At 38.8% G+C, this 15,637-nt stretch overlaps 1 protein-coding gene across 1 annotated transcript; it reads right to left on the bottom strand.

Annotated features, from left to right (window-relative positions):
• Positions 1–1,739: 1,739 nt before the first annotated feature.
• sox21a (SRY-box transcription factor 21a) lies at positions 1,740–2,414 on the bottom strand. Its single transcript, XM_062996777.1, has one exon. The coding sequence runs from the start codon at positions 2,412–2,414 to the stop codon at positions 1,740–1,742; it is 675 nt and encodes a 224-aa protein (XP_062852847.1).
• Between the last annotated feature and the right edge of the window lie 13,223 nt (positions 2,415–15,637).

Genomic DNA, 15,637 nt, shown 5'->3' with positions numbered 1-15,637 from the left:
ATGGGTACTGGACTGGCCTGCCAAAAATAATGTGTGAAGAGTCTATAAACAAAAAAAAAACATGACAGTTGCAACCCTTTAAAACAATACATCTTTAAAGTGTTGTGAGGAAAAGTGACAACATTACAAATTTTCATATGCCTTGCTGCCCCACCTTTTTTTGGAATGTGATGCAGACCTGAAATGCAGGAATGGATTAACAAATGAAGACCAAGTTGACCAAACAAAACATGAAATATCTTGGGTTCATATTGTCTTTAATAAAATAAAAGTCAAAGTAAATTTAAGAAACCTTTTAGGATTTGGGGTTGTAGTCTTACAGCAAAAGCCATGGGCCTCAAAGGGCTTACAAAGTGTCAAAGGGATCTCATTTTTTTATTTTCTGTTTTATACAGTACCAAAAACTTCCAAGGCATTACATATAGCATCATACACAGTGCAGACAAGTAACATCAAGTAAATAAAAAAAAAACACATTGCCAATTTTACTAAGTGAAGTTTTAAAGCTGTCCAAATTTGGCTTTGAAAATGACATGCTGACAATATTTAAACAGAATTTAGTGATTATTTTTTGCAGATATTACTTTTCATTCATTAACTAATTTCTCTTTAGTAACCTTGTTGTCCTCATTTAATTTGCCCTTAGATCTGGAAGAAAATAAGTGCTTGATGCCCTGCTCTGTTCATTTATGCCTTCTACTTAATGTAAATCCAAATCTAACTTGACTTCATTATTACTTAAAATGTAGTTTTCTAGTTTCATTATCACTATTGATATTAATGCAAATATTGTTATGATTACCACAAGTAAAGCTTTTTTAAAAAAAAAACATACTTTGCTCAGATCTGGGCAGATACATTTAACTTATAAAACTTTATTTTATTCATTTTCTGACTTGGTAACAGCATAACACTGTTACAGGAACACATCTTGGAGTAAACTGCTCACAGCAATGTTTAAAAATGAATAAATAATAACAATAAATTACTTGCTGTACCACTTTACTATCCTCTTACAATAATTAAAGGATCTAAGTAATGAAAACTTAAAGGTAGATTGTGTGGTTTCAAGTAATTTAAGCCAGACTTTCTAATTGTAATATAGTAATATAGTGGTTTGTATTACTAATACTGAACTAACATTAATTAGTAATATAAAGTGTTATTAATATAAAGTATAAAGTATAATATAATATAATATAATATATATATATATATATATATAATATAATATAAGTATAATATTAATATAAAGTATAAAGTATAATATAAAGTGTTATTATTTTGGTGGGACATTATGCATTTAAAAATATGCTGTTTAAAGAGCTGATCTAACGTGCATACTCCTTCCTATATGTAAGCTTTCTATAAGCTTAATATATTTACATTAGTCTGAGCAGTAAAGACAAATTGTGGAACATATAAAAAATGTAAATATTTATATATACAAACACACGCACGCACACACACTTAAGCCAGGAATATGCAAAATATTTACATAACTGTATCTTTGTTTGCCATTTATTTCTTTTTTTTTTTATTGTATTAAAATGGTAAAATGAATACTACAGATACTACCTATACAGTCTGTATTGTATATTTACAAATACACAACTTGCACCAAATATAGAAGACGCACGAAAATAGTCATGCAGTAAAAGTTTCTTCAGAACTCCGGGAACTGTAAAACCAGTAGATCCGCGTCGCCTTCATATGGCTGCTGCATACATAGAATAAGGTTAGTGCAAAGCCGTGCTCATTCCTGGCAAAAACACATAAGCTAAAGGAGCGGAATAAGAAGCAGCGGCCGCCCACGCTGGGCAGTTGCAGGGCACCATGAAGCCCATGTTGCTCATTGAGGGGTGCGTGCGTGTTGCACCAAGAATTCCCAGTGCTGGAAATGCAGCAACACGTCCCAGATAGTCAAGCGAGGCGTTTGAAAATGTCGATGCAGTCAATTCAGACATTTTACCATTGATGTCCAGATATTCGTAGTGGTTCGTGGGTGCAGGGTGGCTTAGGAGCGCTCTCGTGGCAGCTACTGCTGCGGTAGTTTTTTTAGTATTCGCCAGTGTGTCCGCAAAAAACGTCCCTTCCAGATCGTCATGTTCCCCCATGTTGTAAGTCACATCAAACTGATATCGGTCTTTTTTTACGGTGTTCTTCGGCTTGCGCCTCGGTCTGTATTTGTAGTCAGGGTGTTCCTTCAAGTGAACGGCGCGGAGACGTTTGGCCTCGTCGATAAAGGGTCTTTTCTCTGCATCCGACAGAAGTTTCCACTCCCCACCGAGCCGCTTGCTGATTTCAGAATTATGCATTTTAGGATTATCCAGTGCAATTTTTCGTCTTTGGGCTCTTGACCAAACCATGAAGGCATTCATTGGACGCTTTACGTGGTCAGTTGGTTTAGACATTATTTAACTTAAAACCTGTTTTTTTTAGGTTTGGCTTTGAAGTCAAACATCCACGAGTAAAAGCAGACACAACGCGTTATATTCCTCATGAAAGGATATCTGTGACATGTTCACAAAATTGAGGTCTTATTGAGAAAAATATACACCTCCTTAAAAAAAACTTTTGTAATCTCATGTAGTATTATGTAGTAAAAAATCTCTGTTTGTTCAAGTCTATGTAGCCAAAGTTCCAAGTCAGAACTCACACTTCTTTGATCAACAGGTGCTCAATGATTAGTGCACACGGGTAAGTGAGCTTGAGGAACGCCTACCGAGGCAAACCTTGAATGACATCATCACACGGTGCACGAAAACGCTTTATCTGGGTGAGGTTTCAGGCCAGCGTTCTATAAGTTTTTTTCACCCGAATCGCCTTTTCTGGTAGTTGTAGCAGCAGGTCTTACGTCGTCCAGAAAACACTTGCCGCACTCCATCTCACAGCCACGCACATTTAGTCATTTACATTATTACAGCTAGGGGCAAATTTATTTAATTTTTATTATTTACTTTTATCTGTTCAGGGTCGCGGTGGGTCTGATTCCATCTGGAATCAATAGGCATAAGTGGGGCCCCACTAAATTCAAGGAAAAATTTGTTTAATTTCAAGCACCTCGTTTTTCAAAAATTACAGATTTCACAGATTTTTACAGAAAAGTGCCACATTTCTCATGAATTAAATGAAAGCATAAATTCTCGTCCATGTTTTGACCCCCCCACCCCCACCTCCGCGTCCATAGAATTGAATTGCAAGTTTTCCAAACTCAGTTGCCTCATGTTGCAGATTAACCAGTACGCATGAGACACTTGAATGCTAAGTGAATGAAAATTGTTAAATCCATAAACACAAACCTTACATTTTAAATTTCATGTCATAAACATGGCAAGTTAGTATAAATGTCATTAATTACCACTGTTATGCAGATGACACAGTTGTATATACAACCACAAATCAGAAAAAGTTTCAAAACTTTTTCAAACAAAGGGACAGTATGGAAAATGTTTATTAAAACTAATACTTAATACTTTTATTTCGTTTCAAAGAGTATGAGTTTATTTCATGGTTTGTCTATTTAACTTAATATTATTTGTTATCATGCATTCATTCCTGCCTTTCAGGCCTGCAACACATTCCAAAAAAGTTGGGACGGTAAGCATTTAACACTTTGTAATGTTGTCATTCCTTCTAACAACACTTGTTATGCTTTGGCACTGAGGATACCAAGTGATGAAGTGTTTCAGGTGTTATTTTGTCCCATTCTTTCTGCAAACACATCTTCACACAATATCTGTTGGGGACAAGTCAAACCCTCTTCCACAGCCACGCCTTTGTAATGTGTGCAGCATGGGGTTTTGCAATGTCTTGTCAAAAAAAAGCATAGACATCCCTGGAAAAGATGTCTTCAAAGTAGCATATGTTCCTCTAAAATCTCAATGCACTTTTCTGCATTAATGCTGCTATATATGCTCAGGCTTTTGAACTTATTTCTGATAACAGTCTGGATAGTCCCTTTTGTCTTTGGTTCTGGTGCAAACAGCATCAATTTCTTCAAAAAAAGATGACCACAATACACATTTCCACTGTGTAATGGTCCATTCCAGATGCCTCAGAGCCCAGAGAACTTAACACTGCTTCTGAACATGGTTTACATAAAGCTTCTTTTTTCATGCAATAAAGTTTTACGTGGCGTAGTGCTCCACAAAGGTTTGCCAACGTAATCCCTTGCCCATGTGGTTATATAAGCTATTGATAAATTACGGTTCTTGAAGCAGTGATCACAGATGTTCAGTGTAGGCTTGTGTTCTTGCCCTTTATGCACTGAAATTCCTCTAGATACCCTAAATCATTAAATGATATGATGCACTATATAGGGAGAAATATGCAAATCCCTTTCAAATCTTCTTTGAGAAACCTTTTTTAAAAATTACTTTTTACTTTTAAACGTTTGTTTTAAAAAATTACAATAATTTTCTCATTTGTTGGCAAACTGGAAATCATCTGCCAAGCTTCTTTCATTTAAAATTTTTTGAGGCAATTGTGGTGCTGGAAACGCTCAATGGCTAGGTATTTTTATTTGCTTGCCCTAAACTATATTTTGTCTCAATTTGACTGAAGAGATCCACAGAATTCGTGATATATTTTTTTGTTTTGACAATGCAGTGTAGGCTGTGAGCCTTTGTAGTCTATGTGTACCTTTTTAAACTATGGCCAATCAGTAAAATTGTAACAGGGGGATTTCAGGTAAGTTTTAGAGACATCTTAAAGATAACAAATTGCACCTGACCGTAGTCTGCATTATACATAAAGACCTGATTTGAGAGTTTGATTTTCTGTCTTTTTCTTTGATTTTGATTATTTCATTTTAAATGAAAATAAATAAGTTCATTACATAAGTTAAATAAGTTTATTTTCAGTGCCCAGTTGACTAAAAGTTATGGAATCAGTGTAACCATTTAAGGAAATATAGATATGTTTTTATGCATCACAGCATACATCCTTAAATCCATAAATCCACAGCTTAAAAAAAACTGCATAGCATTAATGTAGTTCTGGATAAGTATATGTAGCATCTTTCCCCCAAGGATTAATAAGTGTTGTATAAGTGTCAAGACACGCATTCCTTTTGTTTGCCTATCAAAAAGAAGTAAGGCTTTACTTACACTCTAACGATGGCCTTATTCCTTTTCACCACATTTAAAAGACGTTGTGGCATCGAGAATACCAAGCGATTTAGTGTTTCAGGTTTTATTTTGTCCCTATCCTCCTGCAAACATGCCTTAAGATGTGCAACAGTACGGGGTCGTTGTTGTTGCATTTTTCGTTTCAAAATTCTCCACACATTCTCCATTGGGGACAGGTCAGGACTGCAGGCAGGCCAGTCCAGTACCCATACCCTCTTTCTCCATAGCCATGCCTTTGTAATGTGTGCAGCATGTGGTTTTGCATGTCTTGTTAAAAAATGCATGGACATCCCTGGAAAAGTTGACATCTTGAAGGCAGCATCTGTTGCTCTAAGATTTCAATGTACTTTACTGCATTAATTCTCCCATCACAGAAGTGTAAATTACCTTTACCAAGGGCACTGACACCGCCCCATACCATGACAGACCCTGGCTTTTGGACACGTTTCCACTGTGTGATGATCCATCCTAGATGCCTCTGAGCCCAGAGAAGTCGACGTTGCTTCTGGACATCGTTAACATAAGGCTTCTTTTTTGCACAGTAAAGTTATAAGTGGCATTTGTGCATGTAACTCCATATTGTAGTGCTTGACAAAGGTTGGCCAAAGTGATCCCTTGCCCATGTAGTGATATCAGCTATTGTTGAGTGGCAGTGCCATCTGAGGGATCGAAGATCTCGGGCATTCAGCTTAAGCTTGCACTGAAGCTTTACGCACTGAAATTCCTCCCGATTCCTTGAATCCCTTCAAATCTTTCTTTGAGGTACATTGTTTTTAAACATTTCAATAATTTTCTCACGCATTTGTAGACAAACTGGAGATCCTCTGGCTATCTTTGCTCATTAAAGACTCAGCCGTTCCTGGATGCTGCTTTTGTACCAAACCAAGATTACAATTACCTGTTGACATCACCTGTTTGGAATTGCATCATTATTATTTTTTTCACCTCATTACTAGCCCTAAATTGGCCCTGTCCCAACACGCCTGAAATACAGGAATGGAGGTGTATTAACAAAAGAAATGAAGTTGAGCAGACAAAAGATGAAATTTTTGGGTTCAAACTGTCTGCAATAAATAAAAAGTAAATTTGCATTTTCTATAGTGTTCCAAATTTTTCTGATTTGGGGTTGTAGTATTAAAACAGTACAGTGTCTAAGCTTAGTGTACCTGTAAAGCCACTAACTATGGGAAATGCACAGACAGAAGAAATAAATGACTTCTGCTTGATACTAAAACAATTTTACTAAAGTTATTGTCAATTAACAAAGTCCATCACCCCTAGTGAAAAAAATGCACTTAAATGTATTTAAAATATACCACGATTTGTCTAAGTAGACTATAAATAAACTAGCATATGTCTGTACTTATTTCAAACACGTAAAAAATTTATTAGTCATGCTTTGATAAGGTTCATTTAATTTAATATACTTCTCAAATACTTGTTTTTAAATAGATGTTTGGTGTATTTTTGAAAGGTATGTTAAACAACTGCTATAGTAATTCTCTTAAAGCACACTTTTAACACATTATACAAAGGTTTTACTTAAGTGTAATTTTCAGAAAGTTACTTAGTATTATTATTATTATTGTTATATTAAAATATAATAATTTTAAATATATTTCAGTTTAGTTAATTCTCATATGGAAAATAAATTAATCATATTAAAGAACATATTCAGGTACTTTTTGTAATACTATGTTATGTATTTTTACTTCACATGGAACTAATGGATTTCACATGATGCTGTTATTATATTTGCAGAAAATACACTACATAAACATTTATTTGGTGTACTTACTGAGCCTAAATAGTAACCTATATAAACTGCATTAGATAAATGCTTTTAAAAATACAATTAATTTGGTTTTTCCCTGTGTTTCACCTAATAAGCTCTGGGTTCAACTTTAGCACCCCCATGACCCTAATTATAAATTCAATAATGATAAACAGTTTATTTAACATACCTATAGTATTACAGATCAGGTTGACGTACTAATTATAGCAGATTTTAATAACATGTAAAACATTCACTTCAACAACAAGCTGGCATACATTTTTACATTTCTAGTCATATGAACATTCATAATTTCACTGTGTATGTGAAACATAGAGATAAATACATGTTGTAGTATACTTAAGTTAAATTGAATATACTTAAATTAGTACTAATTTAGTACAGTTTAGTACACTTAATACAATTAAAGTCAAGCTTTTGTATTAGTTTTGTACAATTGAAGTATAATAAGTACAAAATAGTTTTAGCACTCTTAAAGTGCCTTGATCAGCAATACACTAGTGCACTGTAGCATATTAAAGATTAATATACTTAAATCTACTTTTTTTCACCAGGGGCTGGATCAAGAAATGAAACCAGAAACTATTACAACAATACACTATAGTGCACTGTAGCATATTTACATTTACATTTTCGGCATTTAGCAGACGCTTTTATCCAAAGCGACTTACAGTATACAGTCTAAGCAACTGTACACTTACTGTATTTAGCATAAATTTGCATAAATATGAGTCAACCAAAATGTGGCTTTTTCCCATAAAGATATTTAGGGTGGAATAGCCATAGCTTTTTCAGAGAGCCGCCTTGATGATAACCAGGTTAGCGTATTTGGTTGAAGTTAAGCCATTGGCCAGGTTTGGCAGACTGAGGTTTATATATGCCTACAGGCTAAGAAGATATTGTACATTTATGTAGCTTTGAGGCTGTATAAAGTTCTTTTGGGACAATTAAAACATAGATAAAATCCTTTTCATTCTTTTTTATTGAACAGCAATGTAATTCCAAACATAAGGACAGGCACAAAAGATGTAAGAGCAGGTGCAAAATTCCCCCTTCTTTAATTTCATTCCTTCACAGGATTCAAACCCCAACATGGTATTCGTCAGCACAGATTGGCTGAAAAGAAGACAGAGTTCAACACAAAGAGATCCAAAAAACAGTTGACCACACTATCAGATATACTTCCATTTAAACTTGCATTCATGAGGCACAAAGGCAGAGTGGTGCAGTATCAGGTGATGTGTGTCTGAAAGCCCAGAGGTAATGCCCAGAGGAATGTCTCTGTGAATGAGCTCAGCAGTGTGGGAGGCAAAGGGAAACATGATCTAGAGAGAGATCGAGGGGCAAAAGGCCCTTACAATATTAACATCAACCTGTGACTGGAGAGGGAGAAACTAATACTGGGAATACAACAACCAGTTAAAAAAAAAAAGGGTTTCATGTTATTCTTTTACTATTTAGAAAGTACAGGGTGGGAGAAAAAAGGACCTGTCATTTGTGCGGGAGACAAGCTTGATGGTTATGTTTATGTTTATGTAAGGTCGGTGCAAAATAAATGCTTGAAAGATGCTTGAGGTGAATATACATACTAAAACTACTAAATACTGATTATTTGCCTTTGTTGTAAGCTCTACTTTCTACCTCATTTTAACAAAAGAAAGTATGCCATCAATAGGTAAATAGTTAATAAGGCTACATTGAATAATGTAAACATTAATGTCTTCCTTGTTGTTCTTAAATGAGGTTATAAAAACACACTCTGTGTGCAATGTCTGTGCAAACATTAAACTGACAGATTCTGCACACCCCTCCCCTTCTTTGAATTTAGGTGGTACAGCCACACCTATTGCTAACAGATTGCTATCATTTTAATAATTTAAATTTAAATGTAATTGTTTAAAATAAATTTGAGTCCTTTAACTTTGTGGCAGCGATACAGGCCATTTACTGTTTCACCATGACTATGCAACTGTGCACAAAATGGTCTATAAAGACACGGTTTGCCTTGTTTGTTGTGGTAGGACTCTAGTGGCCTACCCAGAGCCCCAACCTGAGCCCCACTTAACACTCTTGGAATGAACTGGAACATTGCCTGTAAGCCAGGCTTTTTTGTCCAACATCAGTTTCAGACCTTACAAATACTCTTGTAACTGCATAGACACATACAGGGGTTGGACAATGAAACTGAAACACCTGGTTTTAGACCACAATAATTTATTAGCATGGTGTAGGGCCTCCTTTTGCGGCCAATACAGCGTCAATTCGTCTTGGAAATGACATATACAAGTCCTGCACAGTGGTCAGAGGGATTTTAAGCCATTCTTCTTGCAGGATAGTGGCCAGGTCACTACGTGATGCTGGTGGAGGAAAACGTTTCCTGACTCGCTTCTCCAAAACACCCCAAAGTGGCTCAATAATATTTAGATCTGGTGACTGTGCAGGCCATGGGAGATGTTCAACTTCACTTTCATGTTCATCAAACCAATCTTTCACCAGTCTTGCTGTGTGTATTGGTGCATTGTCATCCTGATACACGGCACCGCCATTGGATGCACATGGTCCTCCAGAATGGTTCGGTAGTCCTTGGCAGTGACGCGCCCATCTAGCACAAGTATTGGGCCAAGGGAATGCCATGATATGGCAGCCCAAACCATCACTGATCCACCCCCATGCTTTACTCTGGGCATGCAACAGTCTGGGTGGTACGCTTCTTTGGGGCTTCTCCACACCGTAACTCTCCTGGATGTGGGGAAAACAGTAAAGGAGGACTCATCAGAGAACAATACATGTTTCACATTGTCCACAGCCCAAGATTTGTGCTCCTTGCACCATTGAAACCGACGTTTGGCATCGGCACGAGTGACCAAAGGTTTGGCTATAGCAGCCCGGCCGTGTATATTGACCCTGTGGAGCTCCCGACGGACAGTTCTGGTGGAAACAGGAGAGTTGAGGTGCACATTTAATTCTGCCGTGATTTGGGCAGCCGTGGTTTTATGTTTTTTGGATACAATCCGGGTTAGCACCCGAACATCCCTTTCAGACAGCTTCCTCTTGCGTCCACAGTTAATCCTGTTGGATGTGGTTTGTCCTTCTTGGTGGTATGCTGACATTACCCTGGATACCGTGGCTCTTGATACATCACAAAGACTTGCTGTCTTGGTCACAGATGCGCCAGCAAGACGTGCACCAACAATTTGTCCTCTTTTGAACTCTGGGATGTCACCCATAATGTTGTGTGCATTGCAATATTTTGAGCAAAACTGTGCTCTTACCCTGCTAATTGAACCTTCACACTCTGCTCTTACTGGTGCAATGTGCAATTAATAAAGATTGGCCACCAGACTGGTCCAATTTAGCCATGAAACCTCCCACACTAAAATGACAGGTGTTTCAGTTTCATTGTCCAACCCCTGTATATCCACAGATGTACTCCAAAACTGTATTGGTAGGTTAATGACTGAATAAGAGTGTATGCTTGTCACTATTTTGTGTACCCGTTTAGTCTGCTGTGTTAAAAACACTGCCTCTACCTTTCCTGCCTGTTGTACCATCTTGTAGAATATGTTATCCTAGTTTGTATTCATGAATCCTGCCCCATTAAGCACCTGAGGGCAAGAGACCTTATGTTAGAGGTTTCAAGAAAAAACACCTAAACAGTATTTACAGTGGTGGTAAATCATACGTGGAGGTAGATTTACATTCTCATCCACTGTCAGCTGTACAGACCCTGATCATTAGTAATTACAGCTATGGATAATACCAGTAAGTTGTAATACTGTCAGTAAAAATAGGCATGTGTGTAAGGTAAACAGTAATTTCGTGAAGTGTGAGTTTGGAGGGAGAATGGGTGTGCTGTGGTTAAGCTAATCATACAGTCACATTGTGTGTTACACCAAGTTGACCACATTGTTAGAGACTTAAAGTAGAAGAAGCCATTGAGAGAACTGTGTGAAAATCAGCCTAGGCAAGTGTAATGTGTATATATGTTTAGAATTTACACAGGGCTTAAATGCTTACTATAACCACAACAAATAAAAATACATTGTCTCACAGTGATTTAAAGAACAAAGACTTTTTCCAAAAATATTTAATTAATATTTAAAAAATGCTTATTATTCTGCATAACAGGCAGAGCTCATCATGTAATCCTTTTTCCCAACAACACTGGTGACATTTGTATTCTTTTTACACTTGGTGTCACGTGACATAGAAAAAAACTTTGAGTTTACTGGATCATTGCAAAAAACCTAGGCACATCAGTAATGAGACAGTGGTGGCTAAGTGGTTAGTGGCTGTTAAGTGGTCTGAGGTATTGGTCAGGGAACTGGAGTCTCAAATACAGTTTTCAGGCTGTCACCACTGGGTGCAATTACCAGTGTACAGTCAGTTCCAGAATTACTGCCACCCTTAGTGAAGTCCATAAAAATCACATTAATTAAAGTAAATTTATAGTGTTGCATTTAGTGTCAATCCTGCATTCAGTACTTTAACATATCAACACTAAGTATTTTCCTTTAATAATAATACAACCTTAATAATTAATAAGACCTTAATAAGACTGGAGAGTTCAGAAGAAAGCAGAGCACTCCTAAGTACATAATTTGTCCAGAATCTTAAGGCTTATTAACTTACAGTGGGGCCAAAAAGTATTTAGTCAGCCACTAATTGTGCAAGTTCTCCTACTTAGAAAGATGAGAGAGGTCTGTAATTTTCATCATAGGTACACTTCAACTATGAGAGACAAAATGAGAAAAAAAAAATCCAGGAAATCACATTGTAGGATTTTTAAAGAATTTATTTGTAAATTATGGTTTTAACGGAAAGAACGGAAAGAGAGTTGAGCATCCTGACAGCCTGGTGGATGGAGCTGTCCCTTAGTCCCTCGGCTGGTCTTGGCCCGGAGACTCCTCCCTGATGGCAGCAGACTGAAGAAGCTGTGTAGTGGGTGGGTGGCATCACCTGCCATGCAGAGGGCTTTTCGAGTGAGGCAGGTGTTGTGTTCCTCTCAGTCTATCCGGTCAGGATGCTCTTGTTGGTACCTCTTTAAAAGGTGCACATTATGGGGGCTGGGGCTCTGGCTCTTCTCAGCTTACGGAGGAGCTAGAGGCGCTGATGAGCTTTCCTGGCTAGTGATGCTGTGTTGTTGGTCCAGGAGAGGTCCTCTGTGACGTGCACACCCAGAAACTTGGTGCTGCTCACCCTCGTTCAAAGAAAGATTTTTATGTCTGCACTACAAGGCCAGGCGACTCACCTCACACCTGTAGTTTGTCTCGTCATTGTTTCTTATGAGACCCACCACAGTCGTGTTGTCCACAGACTTGATGAAGAGGTTGGAACTGTTCAACGGTGTGCAGTCATGGGTCAGCAGAGTGAATAGGAGGGGGCTCAGCACACATCCTTGGGTGGCCCCTGTGTTCAGTGTGATGGTGCTGGATGTGTTACTGCCGACCCGTACTGCCTGTGGTCTCCTGGTCAGGAAGTCTAACAGCCAGTTGCACAGTGAGGTGTTCAGTCCCAGCCTGTCCAGTTTGAGAATGAGCTGTTTGGGGATGATAGCATTGAATGCGGAGTTAAACAGCATTCTGACATATGAGTCTTGGACCGATATGCAAACTGGAAGGGGTCCAAAGAGGTGGGGAGGACTGATTTAATGTGTTGCATGACTAGCCGTTTGGAGCACTTCATGAGGATGGGGGTGAGTGCAACTGGATGGTAGTCATTAACACAGGAGGGCGACGCCTTCTTTGGGACAGGGATTATGGAGGTGGCTTTAAAGCATGTTGGGACAACAGCCTGAGTCAGCAAGATGTTAAAGATGTCTGTAAAGAGGGTGGAGATTTCTGTGCAGGCATGCTGTTGTATGCTTCAAACCGAGAGAAGAAGATGTTCAGCTCATTCAGCAGAGTGGTAGTGCTGTCACAGGTCTGCAGAGGGGGCTTGTAGTCCGTGGTCTGAATCCCCCACCACAGGTTCTGTGTATCTCTGCTGTCACTAAAGCGATGGGCTATCCTCCTGGAGTACTGCCTCTTAGCTGTCCTCAGCCCCTCCTGGTCTCCTGCTCTGAAGGCAGCGTTTCTAGCTTTCAAGTCTCTCACAGACTTCTGAGTTGTCCGTAGTAGGCGTATATAGTCCAGCTTATTGTCCAAAGAGCGTACATTGGCCAGAACCATGGTGGGGATGGCCGGCTTGTGTGGGCTAGCCGCTAACCTATCTCGGATTACCCCTCTTCTGCTTCCTCTCACGCCGCATCGGTTGGAGATGGTGCCATTCTCCTGCGCAGAACGCAGACTCTTAGCGTTTCTCTGTGTTTGGGATTTCACTCAAAGGAACTCACGGCTGTACCAATCTTGTGCGCTTCAAGATGTGTAGACGCGACAAAGACGTACCAAAACATTGCGATTCACAGGACAAAAAAAACACAAAAACACCATTTTATCGGGAGACAGAGAAGCCACAGCGTGTGCACGCACCGCCATGTTGTGCACTACACTGCATTTCATTGGCTTTGTACATGCTTACTCTGCACAATGACAATAAAGTTGAATTTAATCTAATCTAATGTTGCTTCTGCACAGTTGGGACATCAACTGTGACGTCCCAAGCCACTCAAGTTCTTTCACACCAAAATTGCCCAACCATGCCTTTATGCACTAGGGCACAGTCATGATGGGATAAAAAAGGCCTTCCCATAACTGTTCCCACAAAGTTGGAAGCATACAATTGTCCACAGTGTGCTGGTATGCAGAAGCATTAAGATTTTCCTTTAATGGCACTAAGGGGCCTCAGCAAACCCCTAAAAAAGCCTATTGCATTATTTCCCCTCCAGTCAGGCAGGTAACATTCTCCTGGCATTTGCCATACCCAAACTTGTCCATTGGACTGCCAAAAAGAGAAGCATGATTTGTCACTGCACAGAACATGTTTCTACTGCTCAAGTGTCCAGTGGCATTGTGCTTTACACCACTTAATAAAGCTCCTGGTGCACAATTTTATGCTGATGTTAATGACCGGTTGATGAGAGGTTGGAACTCTGCAGTTACTGAGTCAGCAGAGCATTGGCAATGTTTGTGCACTATGCGCCTCAGCCTCTTAAGGTCAGTTACATCATTAACACACTTGGTGATGTAGGCACAGACAGTATCTGTGTACTCCTGGAGATCAGTGGTGTTGTTGTAGGTAGCAGCTTGCTTAAACACATTCCACTCTGTGGTGTTAAAACAGTCCTGAAGTGCCTCTGAAATTCTGCTACTGCTACTTTGTGGCTGAGTTGCTGTGGTTCATAAATGCTTTTAGTTTTCTATAATACCACCTACAGTTGATTGTAAAATATCTAGAAAGCAAGAAGGATTAAAGTGAAGGATTAAAAATTACACCAAGGTTACTTAAATGAGCAACAAATGACGTAACAAAGTCATGAATAGCAAGTGTGGGCCGTCCAATTTCTGAGGAATGGAATAGGATGCAATCAGCATGGCTTCCATTTTATTACTATTTAGCTTAAAAAGTTCTTGGCCATCCAGTCTTGTAATACCTGAATTCAGTTATTAGGAGGTGTGTCCCAATATTTTTGTACATATTGTGTACCATCCCTACAGTAAAACACAGTCATGGCAGCAAAATGCTGTGGGAGTGCTTCTTAACAACAGGGACAGGAGGAAGAATCAAATAGAACAGTGTTTTTAACTGAGCTGTAAGCATGCTCAAATAGGAATTCTTGTAGTCTGGAATTAAAAGTGTCCAAAGTTGCGGCTCTTGTTCTTTCTCAAATGGTTCCATAAAATATTCAATTCAGTCATAGAACCCATTATATGGGAGTGAGGTATGGGGCCCACTCACAAACCAAAACTTTAATCAATGGAACAAACACCCAGCCGAAATTATACACACTGAATTCTGTAAAAGTATTCTTCAAGTGCACAAAAACACAATGCACAATGGCCGCAGAGCAGAACTAGGCAGATACCCGCTAATAATCCAAATCCAAAAAAGAGCCGTTAAATACTGGTTCCATTTAAAGAGCAGCGACCCCCAAACGTACCACAGCAAAGCCCTGCAATGCCAAGAGGTGAACACAGAGAAGAGTCCTCTCATCAAACTGGTCCTGAACCTCACTACACACACAGATACTACACAAACACTCACATATACTACACAGACACACACAGATACTACACAGACACACACACAGGCTCTACACAAACACACACAGACACTACACAAACACACACAGACTTTACACAAACACACACAGACTCTACACAAACACACACACAGATACTACACAAACACATAATACACAAACACACACACAGACATTACACAAACACACACAGATACTACACAAACACACAAAAACTACACAAACACACACAGACACTACACAAACACACACAGACTCTACACAAACACACATAGATACTACACAAACACACAGACTCTACACAAACACACAGATTCTACACAAACACACACAGACTCTACACAAACACACACAGACACTACACAAACACACATACACAACACAAACAAACAGACTCCACACAAACACACACAGACACTACACAAACACACACAGACACAAACACACACAGACAAACACTGCATAAACATTAACAAAATTATAGCACTTCAAAAAGAAAAGTACTTCGGTTACTGGAGAAGCCAAACACAAGCACAGAGTAAAATGCAATGTTATTCGGCCCTAAATCGA

This window comes from Trichomycterus rosablanca, chromosome 6 (genome assembly GCF_030014385.1).
Source record: "Trichomycterus rosablanca isolate fTriRos1 chromosome 6, fTriRos1.hap1, whole genome shotgun sequence".
Classification (NCBI taxonomy): Eukaryota; Metazoa; Chordata; class Actinopteri; order Siluriformes; family Trichomycteridae; genus Trichomycterus; species Trichomycterus rosablanca.
The sequence above is the reverse complement of the archived record's forward strand: the minus strand, read 5'-3'. Positions and strand labels throughout refer to the sequence as shown.